At 33.3% G+C, this 16,449-nt stretch overlaps 1 protein-coding gene across 3 annotated transcripts in view; it reads right to left on the bottom strand.

Moving 5' to 3' along the window:
* The window catches only part of LOC106458845, a 129,401-nt gene extending 113,861 nt beyond the window's left edge, over window positions 1–15,540 (bottom strand). For 2 of the 3 annotated variants that reach the window (XM_022385195.1, XM_022385194.1), the window contains exons 1-2: window positions 15,499–15,533; window positions 5,756–5,849 (exon numbers count right to left, since the gene is read on the bottom strand). Coding sequence is in view for 1 of the 3 variants with exons in the window: in XM_013918399.2 (XP_013773853.1) it covers window positions 15,499–15,532 (34 nt within the window). In the remaining 2 variants the exon portion in view is untranslated. Of the gene's footprint in view, window positions 1–5,755; window positions 5,850–15,498 lie in introns of all 3 variants that reach the window. The other variant, XM_013918399.2, reaches the window with a different exon arrangement.
* Between the last annotated feature and the right edge of the window lie 909 nt (window positions 15,541–16,449).

Below are 16,449 nucleotides of genomic sequence, written 5' to 3'. Positions count from 1 at the left end.
TTATATATTTCTATTAAGTGTGTGTGTGTGTGTGTGTGTGTGTGTGTGTGTGTATATATATATATACACACATATACACATACACACACACATAACTTAAAGCATTAAATAATCATGATTGCATTTTTCAAAGTTTATAATATTTTCTCTTCAGATCTAAGAAAACCATTTTTATTTTATTTTTTGCAATTTGAATCAGTAGAATAATCTGCCTTCATTCAAAATAATATAGCCTTTAGAGACATGGTGGATGCAATTAATTTCAGGAAGTTTAAGGAAAGCTTGATATATATCTGAATGATAAGGGCTAGGTTTGGGGTTTTTTTCAGGATTCAGTTTAATTTAGCCTAAAGTTCTCATGCTGTGCTTCAATGTTATGTTATTCTAAATTCAGTACATTTTCTTTTCTTAACTTACATTTTGAATGCCGGTCATGATTTGTATTCCTAACAGGATTTTCATGTTTACACACATATGTATTGCTTTTTCCTACATCTTTAGGAACTGAGGAATCCCAAAATGTCTTGGTACCTTGCATACACCAACTGAACTCTTACTGACTCAAAAATTTGTGAAAAGTTTTTAACTTTTTTTTTCTCAAATTTTTCATTGGCTTTTTGTTTCTGGCCAGAATTCGATTCTGATTTTTCTAAAGGTTTTTATGCTTAACTTATTTGCTAGAAACATTCTAAGTGAATTATGAATTCCATTATGGGAATTGGCCAACAATATACAAGTTTTATTTGACCACATGCTTAAAATCTAATTACGTAGGTAAATTAATGAGTAAAGGTAATGTAAAATTATACCACTTTATGGTACATAACTTTCATACTTTAGGATTACTTTCTGTGCCAAAACAAAAGACACACCACCATTCCCAATCATCACTAAAATCTATCAACCAGTCTACTAATACAATATACAGTCAATCTTTTTCTTTGACACAAACTATGAGTAATAACCAAGATGTATAATTGCTTTGACAGTTTCAAGGGAAAATAGGACTGAGAATGCTGATTGGCTTATGCCAGTATCATGTATTTTGAGATGGAAGAACACAGAAAAGCATATAGTGTATTACATCAAGAGTTTGGATAACAAGCAGAATGATGTTTGTCACCTTTAACATGGCAGGTGACCAACTGAGCTTGAAAATGAAAACAACTCAAATTTTGCTACAGGGGAAAATAAAAATCTAAGTCAGAACTTTCAAAACAAAGTTTAAAGGCACTATGCTTGGTTGGATGACCCTTGTTTTTGCAACCAGTTTTAACTTTGCCTCTCTCTCTCTACACTACTGTAACATTCTACAGCAAAGAACCATTGATTTATGAAAAGAGTTCGTTTAATTTAGTTTCCTAAGCTAATTTTTTGCAGTAAGCAATCACATTTTATATTTAATGGTTTCATAAATGATCATAGTGTTAGGGTTAGGTCAAACATATACTTATATATACAATTTTTAATTTCTTCTCATGCATCATGAAGAACAGTGATGGAAACAATGTCCTTATGACCATAAACCACTTCATTAAAAATGATATATTCACAACACATTAGCTGTTTTTAAATCACAGAATCACACTAAGTAATTGCTACAGTACTTAAACAGTCAAAACTTAAATTTCAAACTTGCAGTTCAATGTAAAAATTAAACCAATTTTCATTTTTTGGAATACTTTAGTACTTTTTAGTATTTTTATTCTTGAGATATCAAGAAATATTTAAATAAAAATTCTGATTTTTTTTTAGTACAACATACTTGTAAAGTTTACTCAAAGCATACCAAATTTTGTGAAGATACAGCAAATTTTGAATTACTGAAAAAAATAATTGTCCATTATGAGCTCAGTCCAATGGACCAGCACCAAGCAGGAAGAGTTAGTCACCAAATCTAGTTAGTTTTAAGATTGATGTATATCATAAAGTAATATTTCACAAGTATACGCTGATCTTGATAGTTCTACTACTACAGCATTTAAAGTTAACTTAATAAAAGTTATTGATACCTGAAGAAATAAATCATTTCAAAAATGATCTGAAATAAAATTTAACAATAGCTTTGTTGGCAGTAATATCAGTCAAATGTTGAAAAAAACTGTTCACCCTTAAGGTCACAAAGTTTTATGTGTCTAAAGGGACCAACAATCTATATTAACAAACATCAATACATGTGTGTCTGTTTCTTATACATTTCACTTTCTTGATCAATCAGCACCAAACTTTCAATGAACTGCACATGCATATTTTAAACCTAAGTAAGTCAAGAAAGCACACAGAAACTGTACTTAATGCAATGTTAAATTTTTTTAAGGAAACTACATGTAGGTTAAGTGTTGTTTGTGTGAAATACTTTGCAAATAAAAACACTGAAGTTGAAATCGAAGCCAGTTGTCACAGGATGATAATGACATTGCCCCATCGTGTACCATACTCATTGCATTGCATGTTTGCCCAAGGTAAAATGATTTTGAATTGAAAAGCCAATATGCAATCTGGATTCCTTGGACAAAGGCCTTTCTTGTGATATGAGATTTCTAGAGTGTGATCAAGAGACTTGCAAGAAAAGTTCTATACAGAAAAATGCAAGTGTATTATTTATATAGATGTTACTGCATTTAGAACAAAAATCAGAAAATGTAAAAAAAAAAAGTTAATTTCAATTCAGTGCAAAATCAAGTCACAGATATAAATTAGAAGTGTGTAAATCTGTTATTAAAACATATATGTATATATATATAATTTTCCCCATTTTAGGAATAAGGAGCCATTTATCACATGCAAGTTTACATTTTGTTTGTACAGAGGGATACTTAGATTTCACCACTAGAAGGTAGTCTTATCATGGAAAAGAACTTACTCCTGAGAGACCTAAGAACTTTCAAGTACTGAACAACATGTAATGTTCCTGATACTACTGACAACTTTATAAAATTGAGATCAAGTTGATGATTAGCAACAGTTACAGATCCAAATGTGTCTGGTAACAGCTAAACTGAAGCTGATGATTTAAAGCAGCAGAAATCAGAATGTACACCCACTCTCAATTATAAGCCCTGGGATTATAGTTTTAACATTTTACAAAACTGACCAATAATTTGACTAACCTAAATGAAACAAAACCAATTTAATCAATTTCAAATGTGATATTTTCTTTAACCAAATAAAGATAAATTGTTTCAAATGTAGATGAGCTACATGTACACTGCTGTTAAACATTTTTGCACTAGATTTTACATGAGTAAGAAATAATTTGTTTGTTTGTTGAATTTAATCCAAGCTTTGTGAGAGCTATCTGCACTAGCTGTCTCTCACTCAGAAATGACAGACTAGAGGGAAGGCAGCTAGTCAACACCACACACTGGCAACTTCTGGGATTGATTGTCACACCATAACACTCCACACCCTGGAAAGAGCAAGCACTTTTAGTTACAAATTTCAAAACCACAACCCACAAACTGTGAGTCAAATGTCGTAACACGAGACCATGTTAGGTCAAAAAGGTATGAAAGAGAATAAAGCACAAAATCACCAGACATTAAGCCTACTGGAGTCATTTTTTCATCCACCAAAATCAAACAATCAATGCATCAAACCTAGCCCTTCAAATCCATATACCTATTCAAAAAACATTTAAACAAAGGAAAAAAGCGATGCCACATCAACGAACAAACCATTCAAAAGTTTATGACTGAAACTGATAAACAACTTTACTGCAAAACAATTCTATGTCTGAAGTTCCAAACTTACATATGTAATTCCAGCTTTTCCATCACATTACTTAAACACACAACACGTAAACTGTCTAAATCCCTAAATATTTTTAAACATCTGAATCTTGTTGCCTCTATAAATAAGAAAAAATAAGTACAAATTTTTAAGCTTATCTTTGTAGCTAAAATTACTTAAACCAGTTATCATTCTAATATTGTCTTGGCACTATTTTTTAGTATAGCAGGGGTGGGGGGAGAATGCTGTTGATAATACATTAAACATCACCAAAGTTTCACAGAAAGTTATAATAATTTAGTAAGCTCAAAATTCATATAAATAAATTCTAAATGTCTATTTGCAAGTTTTACCACAGCTAAATACTAATCTGAAAGCTTTGGGGTTCTAACAACAATCACATTTGAATACAAAAACAAACTACTGAAGGATGCCACTGGTTATATTCTTCAAATTTTTTCATCCCTCTGCTTTATCTAATTCCACAACAGTCCAACTTAATAATTAATCTTCTTTGTGGAAATGTTGCAAAACATGGTACTTCACAAAATATTGAAAAATGTATAGGGACATACATTATTATTTACAAGCTGAGGCACCCATACTATGCGCAGGAGCATAAGGATTGAACGTAGGGCTTGAACTAAAATTAAATCAAGAATTTGTACTTATATGCATAACTCATTTCTCAAACAATTTGCTTTACAGCTACTTCACAATTATTTTATTTCATATCTCCTTTAATCCACATAACATAAATGGTGTTACAATTATTTTATTTTCCTTTACTTTATTACTTTTACCAATCCCTCTCTACAGACTCAGTGTTTGTTGATACTCAGAGTGCTTCTTCATAGACCACAATACAAGTTTTATTCCTCTTGGGCCAAAATAAAGAAATTTCTTGGCGATCCGGCTCTTGAACTCCCAACATAAAGTACACCATGTGAAAATCATGGAGTTTTCAGATGTAGCCACTTTAAAGGGTCTAACCTTGTGCTTTGGTTGCCATTTTTCCTGGCAAAAATGTGAATATTTGACATTTTTAATAAAAAACTAAAAAATATGTGAAGAAAAACTCCAAATATTTGAAATTGGTCCAAGGCTGTGGAGCCATTATTAAAAAAAACATTTTTGCTGGGGGTTTGGCCAGGTAACAAACCACCCTATGACATGCCACTTGGTCAATTTATCATCGTACTAAGTTTGGTTGAGATTGGTCCAAAGACCATGGAGTAGCTTGCAGACAAAGAATGTTTTTTATAAATGTGTGTGTTTGTATGTATGTGTATGTGTGCATATAGAGAGAGAAAGAGAAGAAAAAAACAGTTGATAACAATATCAAATGTGAAAGCTAACAAGCAAACTAGCGAGCCCTTTTTTACACAAGTTGAGATACACATAACATTGACAATCATTACTTGTTTCTGTTTCTATTTAGTTTCATGATAGTTTTTAGTGCTTAAACATCAGCACCCTCCACTTTACTTGTTTTGCATTCTTGTAAACTTGGCAATTTTTGCCAAGAATTCAAATAATTATTCATGAAGGAATGAGTTTTAAGTTGAAAAGAAAATTTTAGAATAATATATTCTATTTCATGAGACTTTGATTGAAGTAAAAAGAAATGTCCCTATGTTTGAAAAATATTTTCCCAATTCAATTATCCACCTATTCTTTCTCTCTCAAAATAACTCGCAGTACTCAAAAGTCTAACATAAAAACATTATTAACAATGATATTATGACTACTAGTACTGGAGTATTCCTGTAAAATAAAACTTCTAACCACATTTTCTTCAGTCCCATGAATAAGCCAAAAAATATCATCTCCCTTCTTAGATTTCCTTAAATGTTCAGTGAAAAAAAATCTACAATCTCAAAATCTTCTTTCCCTTCATGATGAGAGAACAATTAAAAATACAGGTCTCTCATAATAATAAGTTGTTTCTATTTGCATTATACCTAATCTTCCTGTAAATGTACACAACTTTCGTTACCAATGTCATAATAAAACTATGGACCTGATCAGGAGCACTGCAGAAGATGCCAAAATAGATATTTTCCATTTTCTTTCAGGAACTTCAACCAAAACCCATTCCACATTTTTGACGATCTCTGTAAAAGATGTTTTACTTCTCTCATAATCTTTCAGTACATTTCCTACAAACAAAATCACTCAATCTACCTTTAGAGTTTTACATAACCTCTTATTAGGTATTTTTTATAAGTGTGTTAGAACTTATGAACTGTGCATTTCCATGGTCAGTTTTGGACATCTTTCTTCCATAGTTTTTCACCTTTTGTATTCTAAAAATACACAATATTAATCTTTTTGTTTCAAACCTTTGATAAGACTTTCAATTTTGGTTGTTGTTTGTATCAATTTGACATCAAACATATAAACTGTTAGTTTTATCACATCATTTACTTGAGTTTGAAATGTAAAAAAAGAAATGTTTTTGACAATTTTAAAAATATTTTGTTAATTGACAAACTAAACTGAAATAACTTTATGAAACACATAAAACACACAGAAATAAGATTAATAATTGTAGAGGCTTCCGAGCATTGTAAGTATCAGAAATTAACATTTTCCTTACATGAAAACATACTTCCGATAGATATTCATCTCCACATACAGATTAGCTATCTTTCTCAGTATGTCTGCCAAAGAGAATTGCATGCCACTAACCTTGAAGTAACTCCCACCTAATTTCTGCCACTGCATGATGTCATCATGAGACAAAAGCCTTCCATCAGTTGGAGAGCAACACACCTCCATGTGCACTAACTCTCCCTATGCACATGCACTCATGAATCTTCATTTCTTGATGAGGCAGGTAAGAAAATGTGCTCAATATATTCAACTCACAGTTTTTGTGAAAAGATTTAATAAGAATAATAAGTTGATGGCTTCAGCATTTCAGACATGCATAACATTTTATTGTATAAAGTTAAAAGCAAGAATAAAAGATAAATAACTCTCTGCACGTTTCAGTGGAACATTCAGCACAATCTTTAGGAGAAAATGTACATGTGCAATCTGCATCTTGTATAGTGGTGCCATTTAAAAAAATTGACTTCCAGAAATTGACTTGTGTGCCACCATATACGTGTACATGTGTGCACTGGAAGTGGGGAGGATGGGTGGTAAAATACATGGAGGTGAGTATCAGAAATACATTTTCAGGGACAGAGAACATTAACTCCACACACAGATTACCTAGAATCCCACACTGATATGGTGGAAGGACTGGTACAAAATTTACCTAGATGAGCATCCTTCAGAAAGTGTCCTGATGGCAGGGGCTCCATAAGACCACATCTTGTCTCGTTCCAAGGTATACTCTTCACCCATATAGGAAAAAGGAATAGAAGCCAAATTTGTGTTGCAGGAACAGGGGAAATTAGAACATGACCATCTGAGTACTTGCACACAAGTTGTGGGACAGCCAATGTCTGTAATGTGGTTGGGACACATTCAGACCATACGTTGTGTGCTCACCTCAACTCTACCCTCAGACTCTATAGACAAACCCCAGTCGGTACGAGGGCACATTGTTATGTGATATGGATACTTACATATGTCTCAACTCTATCGTCAGACTCTATGGGACTAACACCAGATGCAGAAAGACAGTATGTTAAGAGAGACATTACAGGTTTGTTTAGAGTGCTCACTTCAACTATACCATCAGACTTTATGGGACTTACACCAGCTGCAGGAGAAAGGTATGTTAGTTAGGTAGTAAAAATTGGGACAGCATGGTCACCTTGACTCAACTGAACAGACATAAGCTGCAGAAAAAAGGACATGAGGGAGATCTATATTGATACTGTTTAGCAAGTGCTCACCTTGACTCAAACAAACAGATATTATGGAATAGATTCTATCTGCAGGAGGAAAGCATTGTATTATACAATATTGGTCCATATTTATTGCATGCTCACCTCAATTCTATTCAACAGACTCTAGATGAGAAGAAGGGCACAGTCATTTAGTGTGTGCTCACCTCAACTCTAACAGACAGATTTGGGCTGCAGGTGGCACGAATGGTGTATCTGATTTATATGAGGGGTAATCTGCACTACACTAACATTTCTAACTGTATTTGTATCATTGTTCTAACCCCAGCAGTTGAGTTCTAATTGGTAAAGGTTCTCCATGGTTTACCATCCCAGCAGCGAGGCACTGGTAAGTGGCAAAGGTCTCCCATATGCCACTTGAAGGGAGAGAATTCATGTAGCATAGACCAAGAGAAGTTGCCATGATCCCCATCAGTCTTTCAGTCCAGAAAGGTATTTTACTGGAGATTGGTCCTATGCTGATCCAACACCAGACTGCCCAAAAACCAACATCCAGACAGCAGTATGAAGGGAGAAGCTAGCCTAAGGACTGAATTGTATGCGGTGGATTCATCTAGCCCAAGACCAGGAAGAGAATTTGAGAGCACAGCAACTTGAAACCAGAGGGATGAGGGACCAATCTGTAGATAGTATCTTGGTGAGCCTCAAGAGACTATAACGACAAGACTCAGGGCATCTGGAACAGAACAAGCTATTAGACATAGTTGTATAAACTAGGCTCAGAATAGGAAGTTTATAGTGTAGAAACAGGGAGAATGAGACAAAGTGTCCCCTTGGTGATTGATAAATGAGGCAATTGCAGAGTTGAATATATATATCATCATGACACATCTATGAAAAATAAAAAAATTCAAAATTTGATGTACCACCACAAGTTCTAAGAAATGGATTTGAAAGGATGATATGTTGTGTTAATACTGATCCAAATTCATGTGAGAGTCAAAACATGCCCCCTTCTTATCAAATTGGCATCTAGAAACAGAAATATATCTGGACGAAAGGAAGAGGTATATTATGGGAGTAGTTTTATCAAGTCCCCAGGTGAAGTCTTTGAGTAAGGAAGGTGAATGGTTGAGGACAAGTGATCCCAAGCAAGGATCCAGAGAAGATGCAGCCCATTGTATACATCACAAATGAGCATGACTACAGGAGAATCCATGGAAGCCCAAGTTCCCAAAAGAGAGGGAATCTCCCACACAGTGAGGGAAGGAGAAGATGTGGCATGGGAAACCATTCAGTCCATGTCTCTCAAAAGAGCATAAGGCTGGGCCCTGCTGACCTACAAACAAATAAAAAATATAAATGATTGAGAAATGAAATAGGAGTGAGATGTGACTCTTCCAGCATGAGCCAACCAACCCAGATGCACCATCTCCCAAACAAGGAGAATAAAATGGCTGTAGGAGACTTGAAAAAATTAGAAAAAAAAAAGCATCTGAGACATTCACCTCAATCATCTCAAGACCTGGGAAAAGACCACTGTAGGTTGAGAAATTCCCAATAGGAAAGCAAGGGAAGATGAAACTAACTGTGACACGAAAGATGAAAGAATAAAGACTTATCTACAGATTCAATGGGAATTACGAAAATGGAAGAAAAACCTGGAAAAGGATGAGAAACCCATCCAATAGGTATTATCGCCAAGGGCCAATGTTAGCAAGAAACAAGATCCCTTAGAGAATGTAAAATATTGGAAACAGGAGACAATGGAAGAGGAGGAGAGAAAAAAAAAGATTAACACTTTCTGATAGAAATCCCAGTACTCAACAATTGGCCACAAATGGAGGGCAAAGGTCCATAAACCCAACAAAACAGGCTCAACTGACTCTGAGCCTATGGAAGTCACTGCTAAGACTGACAGTGCTGAAGTCTATTAGTGATGGAAGGAAGGAAAGGGGAGAGGAATGGGAGGTGGTGACAGAGTGTAGTAAAGGAGCACGAGAGAGATGGTAAACCAGTGAAGATAAGGCATAACATTGGCATGCAGTCCCAACATATGACACAAGAGATACAAACATACCAGTAAAATCATACAGATAGATGAAAGGATCCAGAAGGCATATGATATACAAGGAAAACAAAAACAACTGAGTAATAAGGGCATCACACCCCAACTAAATCAAGCAAAAAATCAGCCAAGTAAAAAGTAAAAATGTCGAGGAAGATAAACACACTACTGTAGTAAAACTACGTGAATGAGCAACAGTTAAAAAAAAAAAAACACAGGAGAATGGTGAATTACCACAGAAAGAAGGTTAAAGAAGGAAAATAATGGAAAAGGGTAGTGTGTGTGCAAGACGAAAGTAGGAGAACCTAGGCCTAAGAAAGATGAACAAAAGACAAAAGATCTGACTTCCAAATATGAAGAAAAGACTCCAGACTTTAGGAGTCAAAAAGAAGCAATACAGCACAAAGTCATGCCTAGTCATATGAGGTAACAAAGGAACGCGGACAAGGTGTGTATGCCCCAAAGTAGTGGTAAAAATGATTGAATATGTAAATAAAAAAAAAACCTGATAAACCTAGTTACAAAATCATGAAAAAAGGCTGAGGTAGAATCAATACAATATAGGTATGAGATAAGGCAAAGGTAGGTGAAAAAAAAACAATAAAATCTCTTCAGTCATGAACAAAAAACATAGGCAGAGGTGTGTCAGGAACAAAATAATGTTTGGGCCACATGAAAGACTCCATCACCCTCCGCACAAAAGCCATCACCTCTCCCAACAATTGGCATACTAGCATGAACAAAATCATGTTGTTTCACACCAGACAAAGTGCAAGTTTCTGACACTTGTTAAGCATGTCTTTATAGATACTTCCACTGAAATATGTCTAAATCTGAAAGTTCAAAAGCAAAAAAAACATTCATGCCATTAAACATGATTGCCAAATCAAGAAGTGATGATTGTGATCTAGAGTATAAAGGGAGGGGAGGGGAGGGGGGTCACACTCCTATTGGCATAGGGTTGTTGTAAGCTACAATGCAGCTATACCACATATAAACATGTGGTATTAGGTGGGAGCCTCATGACTAGAGGCAAGTAAAAATTGCACATATAGAGGGCAGCACAAATTCAGGAAGACCATTATGTGTGAAGAGGTAAGTTATCATATCAGAATTAAAATATATGTGTATATGTATGGGAAGTACATGTAAACAGTGGTTCAATGAACCCAAGTCAATCTTATAAATATATATAAATCGGATGCTGTGGCAAATGTCTTTTAGAAGAGTTAGTAAATATAAGAAACCCTTAAGATCTTTAACACTTAAATACAGACAGTGTAAATCTTTTTTTTTGTATAACTAAAAGTTAATATTCTCAAACTTAGAAGAAAACTTTACACAAAATTAATCAAACTTGCCATGAATAAACAACTTTAAAATTAAACAGAGGAAACAGTTGTGTACAAATCAGTACAGAATTTATCTAGTTCAATTACTGCTTTTGTTTATAGCTGTAGGTTCAGACTAGAAAAGAAATTAAGTTAATCTTTTACTGTATTCATTTTAGTTAGGTAACTATGTCTATAATAATCAGTTTGTTTTTCCAACCTATCAAGCTATTTTGCTGGATTGTTGAAACGGGTGATATTTATGGCAAGTCGTGTATAAAATATTATGGAAAAATTCACATATAAAAATGGCACAACCATACATCTCAGAAGTCAATAAATATATTTTGATATTCTGGGATACCACAAATACAAATGCTCAAAACATTTTAGTTCATCATACCATATAAATGTAAGACAAAGATTTATGGGGTTTTGAGTCTTTGAACACATATATAAATGTTGAACATTGTTATTAACACAAACATGGAAAGACTGCTTGCATGTGTGACTTCTACAACACATTTATAATTTAATAAAAAAATATATATTGGAGTATCTTTCATAACTTGTACATAACCATAAATGATTATTAAGTAATGTTATGTAAGTTCTTGAAAAAATAATGAAACTTTAAAAAAACTTGAATAGTTGTCTTCCCTCTATAGCAAGCATATCAGTCCAAAAGTAAAGATGGTTAGCATAGATAGCCCTTATACAGCTTTACACAAGTATCTAAGACAAACCAATAATCTAATTTTCTACAGAACTGCTTGCCTTTTCGTGATAATTACATTTCTATATTAACCCATTCACTGTGACTGGGACATATATTTCCCAGTGCTCCCATCTCACTGCAACCGAGTCAAATGTTTCCCATTGTCAACACTGTTTACGCCTTCTCCGTTGGGTCTAGGTTCATCATCTTAACTATCATCACTAGATGGAGAGTTAGTATCCTCTTGCCTCTTCATCATCACGCATTGGAACACCACTCACTTTCACTATCAGAGTCAAGTGCATTAAGCATATTTACACAGTAATTAGGGTTACTACTCACTGCTCTAGCAACGCAGGCAAAATCGGCACACAGTTGTACATTCCGCTTAGGCATCTTTTTGGTTACTGAAGGGCTGAGTGGAAAACATTGAGGGAAAACATATATCAAAATTAGGTGGGATGTCAATACTTTCCAACTCACTTTACTCCCATACGTCACTTGCAGCAATTTTGAATGACAATGAGAAACATTTCTCCCAGTCGCAGTGTGAGGAGGTGAGAGCACTGAGAAATATATGTCCCAGCTGTAGTGAAAGGGTTAATCATCCACATTAAAAAAAAACTATGAAAAGGATGATTTAATTCTAGTCTTAAAATGAATATTAGTTTTATGGTTTTCAAAAGGTCAAGTTTTTTTATAACATTTTCAACTTAACATTTTGGGAATACCACCATCTAAAATGGTATAAATGTTAGAAAAATGCACACATGGTATGTACTCTACTAACAAAATTATATTTGGGTATGATTGCATAAGCAAATAATCTTATGCATAGTGTTCAACATGAATGCACTTTAGCTTTTAGTATCCATACTACTCATTGACACTAACTTAAATACAGTTACAAAATGCTCAAAGCAGAAAAACTATTTCCCTTCTTTATTTCCTTTGGTTCTTCAGTTTTAGATTAATTTTTATATGTATTTACCATTGCCTTATGTGCATTTTGGAAGTCTTTTCAGGATTTAGATGTGTTTATATATACATATATATATATATATATATATATGCATATCCTTTTAATATTTTATTTACTTTTGATAAACAGTAAATATGTCCAAAACCTAGAATTATTTTGCATGTTGCAATAGTTTGTTTCTTTAAAACCTAAGATTCATTTCCATGTATTTAACAATCAATAAAATATATTAAAAGTGAAAATAAGGTTTAGAAAATGGATAAATAAGAGAGTAACAAAATAATTTTATGAAATGAATAACTTAACTATTCAACTATAAAAGGAAAAAACTTTTAAGCCAACAGGCTTAATTACCATTTATATTGAGTAATCTTGTGAATGTCATATGCTAATCAATTCAACAGCTGTTTAAAAAATAATAATCATTCTGTGTGATGAAAGAGGACACTGCAACTTTTGAAAATTAATAATGAATTCAGATTCTTATTTGAGCATCTCTCTCTCAATAAACCATGTTTATAATATGTCTAATCCTTACTGAAAGTAAATTTATGGCAATGATAGTTGTTTTGTTAACCTCTTAAACTTCTGTGTCGCCCACATTCAAAGGGATATCGACAATAAGTCCATATTGGTAACTAATGCTTGCATCAGCATAAAAGATTAAGTAGTCCACAACCCAGGATACAAAATTTACATATGCATCATATATCCATAAAGTGTTCAAAATATATAAAATAGATTGAATATTTTCAGTCAGGATATATGGGTGCAGACAAAACCATGCATCTTGTCATGTTGAATGGAGCAGTGCTTTTTGCATGTACAGAACCCTTCCCTTCCAATAGAAAGATTCACTACCACAGACAATATTCAGGGATTTTAACCAGATTGTTTTTTTTATCTCTATTTAAACATTTTGAATGTATCTGTCTTTCTGACACTAACATGGGAAGAAATTAAAATGAATATCTATAACATAATTATTTATCCATTTAAATTTACCCAGCTTCTTACTTAACAAGATGTATGGTATTAAATACCCTCATGCAAGCATCACAGTACAGCAGCAACACGACTATCCTTAAAGAAAGACAACTTTGAAGTGAAGCACTATCAAAGCATCTTTCGCTGAAACAAAAGCACCGTGTTATGCCTATTTCATAAACCACTACCATCATCTGCAGGTGTGAGCATCTTACTAGAAATACTACAAAAAAAAAAAAGAGAAAGTTCTGGACAACTGACTCAGTTAATTGCTTACCACCAAGAATCACTTATGTCAATGTCACAAAAAATAACTAACAGAAATTAGTGTTTCTCATTATTCCAGCTTTGCAAGTAATCAAAATATTGTCATTATGATTTCTGATTAACTCAGAGTTATTAAGCTTAATCAGTAAGTGTCATGCCTCATGAAAGTAATCAATCAAAAACTAGTGTTTCCAATTACTACTATTTTTTATTACTCCATTTATCCAAATATCATATGAGATTAACTAATTAGTTGAATTTAATCAATTAATGAACCTTACAACTATCAACAATCACTATTTAATCAGTTATCAAATTCTATTAATCATCTAGCTCTGAAAGAAAATGGCCAAAACACATCAGGTCTCTTAAAAACTTTTAGCTTATAGGTGACTTATTTGATTAATTTGCATATAAATGATTTCATGTAATTAGACAGGCACACAATTACTTCACTGGCACGCAGAAACAAATGTGTAAACATTCACGAGCTCAATGAATTATACACATTTTACATTTTTTGCATTCACAAAACAACACACCAAATATTTAAAAAAGATTTTTTTTTACTATGTTTTATGGTTAAAAGTAATCATGTTAAAGATTCTGTTCTTTATTATTGGCATTATCTTTCCATGGATAATGTAATATATTAGCATTTTTCACATTTCTTACAATGTTAATTAAGGTTCTTTTATCAGCATTCTGGTCAATAGATGGTATTTCACACTGTTTTGGACATAATTATAAGTGTTTAGTTTCCCAAAGTTCTTTCCTCCATAAATGTACACAGAATCCAGAGGAGTTGCTAGTTGCTTCAAATATTCAGGGCTCGAGCCCATAGGTGCAGAAATCTTCAACGTTTCAGTATATCGATCATGGTTTTATATTCTGATTTTTTAAGACACCAACTGTGGATTTGAGACATGGGCCCTACGTGCAAGTGCATAGCAATGCCTCCGACAGTGCTTATGGTAACATTATATAAAATGAGGTAATACACATACCAAATGTTCAGTGAACACAAGATCGACTGATGGAGTACTGACAGTTTTATTTCTTCAGTAGATAGGTAAATCTGTGAAACAAATTACTATCTAGTGTTAGAGAATGGATCTATACACAGCTTAAAAAGTTAAGGAATATCTAAAAAGTTGATGAATACTTGAGCAAGGATTAAAACTATATTTCATGATTAACGTTTTATTTTGTTCTGAAAATGAGAGCGAGTGAGAGAAGTAGAAAATGAATAATAAATCCTCCCCAAGGTCTCATAATTTATAGGCAAAACTCTTCGGTCGAGTTACTACTATTAGTTATATTACGTAAAATATAGCTTAATACTAATGATATTTACAGTTATTATTAACACTATTAATAATAATACTAGTAACACTAACAGTTAATTAGGCCTAAACAACAATAAAAAAACTAATACCAACAATACTTAATGATATTATTTGGTCAATTGTTTTTACATTAACTCAATCAGTGTAACTTAATTTTTCTATATACATAATTCTTAATAAAATTAAATTAACTTCGAATTTACATGAAACAATAACCATCCATCACAAATCTTTCGAAATGATAAGTGATATTACCTTCCATTTCGATCCCGTTTTCCCCGGGCTCCATCACAATTCCGCCCTCTAGGTGATCTTGTCATTTCAACGTCACTTAGTGCTAAAGAAAACATAAACGAGAAAAAATTATATTTATCATATTTTCTCACAAGATAAATTTGTAAAGTGATTAAGAAATGTCAACGATTTCTTTCTTAATAGCAGAACTAATAAAACTATCTGCTGCCATCCTTAATTTTGAACTGTCGATCACGAGGAACACAACCTATTGGAAACACCCACCACCAGAACTTAGTCTTATCTTTACCAACGAAAACAGGAATTGACCATAACATTATATTGTCACTATGGATGAAAAGGCGAGCATGCTCGACTGCGGATTTCGATCCCGCAACTTGGAGATTGCAAATCGAGCGTTCTAACCATCATACGAAAGGATTTAAGTTGATTAAATTTTATCTTAAAGTATTTTCGATTCAAGGCCAAACTTATTTCCAGATCACTTAATATATTATTTATACTTAAATATAAGGATTCCAGAAAGGCAAATAAAACGACTTCCCAAAGTCGTAGTTCAAAGAATTTCCTTTTATAACTAGAAAATGATATAACATAATATGCGAACAATAAGGTCCTTTTAGTTTTCCTTCAAATTGTACTTCCTTACTGAAAAACTTAAGTAAAAACAATTAAACATGCCTTTTAGTTTACAAGAAATAATCGATTCCAATATTAAACTCCTCAAATTGTTGGCCTCCACTATTGCCGGCGGCAATCCAATACATAAGACAATCACCTTAGTAGTAGAACAATAAAACCATCTTACCTGGAATCTAGACTGTGTTTTACACATCTTAAAACATCTGGTCTCCCATCATACTGTTGTAAGCAATATGTTTAATGTTGTAATTTATTCGTTGAATATAGAGCGCTGCGGATCTTTATGATAACATTCAGATCAAAAGGTAT

Source organism: Limulus polyphemus, unplaced genomic scaffold (assembly GCF_000517525.1).
Source record: "Limulus polyphemus unplaced genomic scaffold, Limulus_polyphemus-2.1.2 Scaffold522, whole genome shotgun sequence".
Taxonomy (NCBI): domain Eukaryota; kingdom Metazoa; phylum Arthropoda; class Merostomata; order Xiphosura; family Limulidae; genus Limulus; species Limulus polyphemus.
The sequence above is the reverse complement of the archived record's forward strand: the minus strand, read 5'-3'. Positions and strand labels throughout refer to the sequence as shown.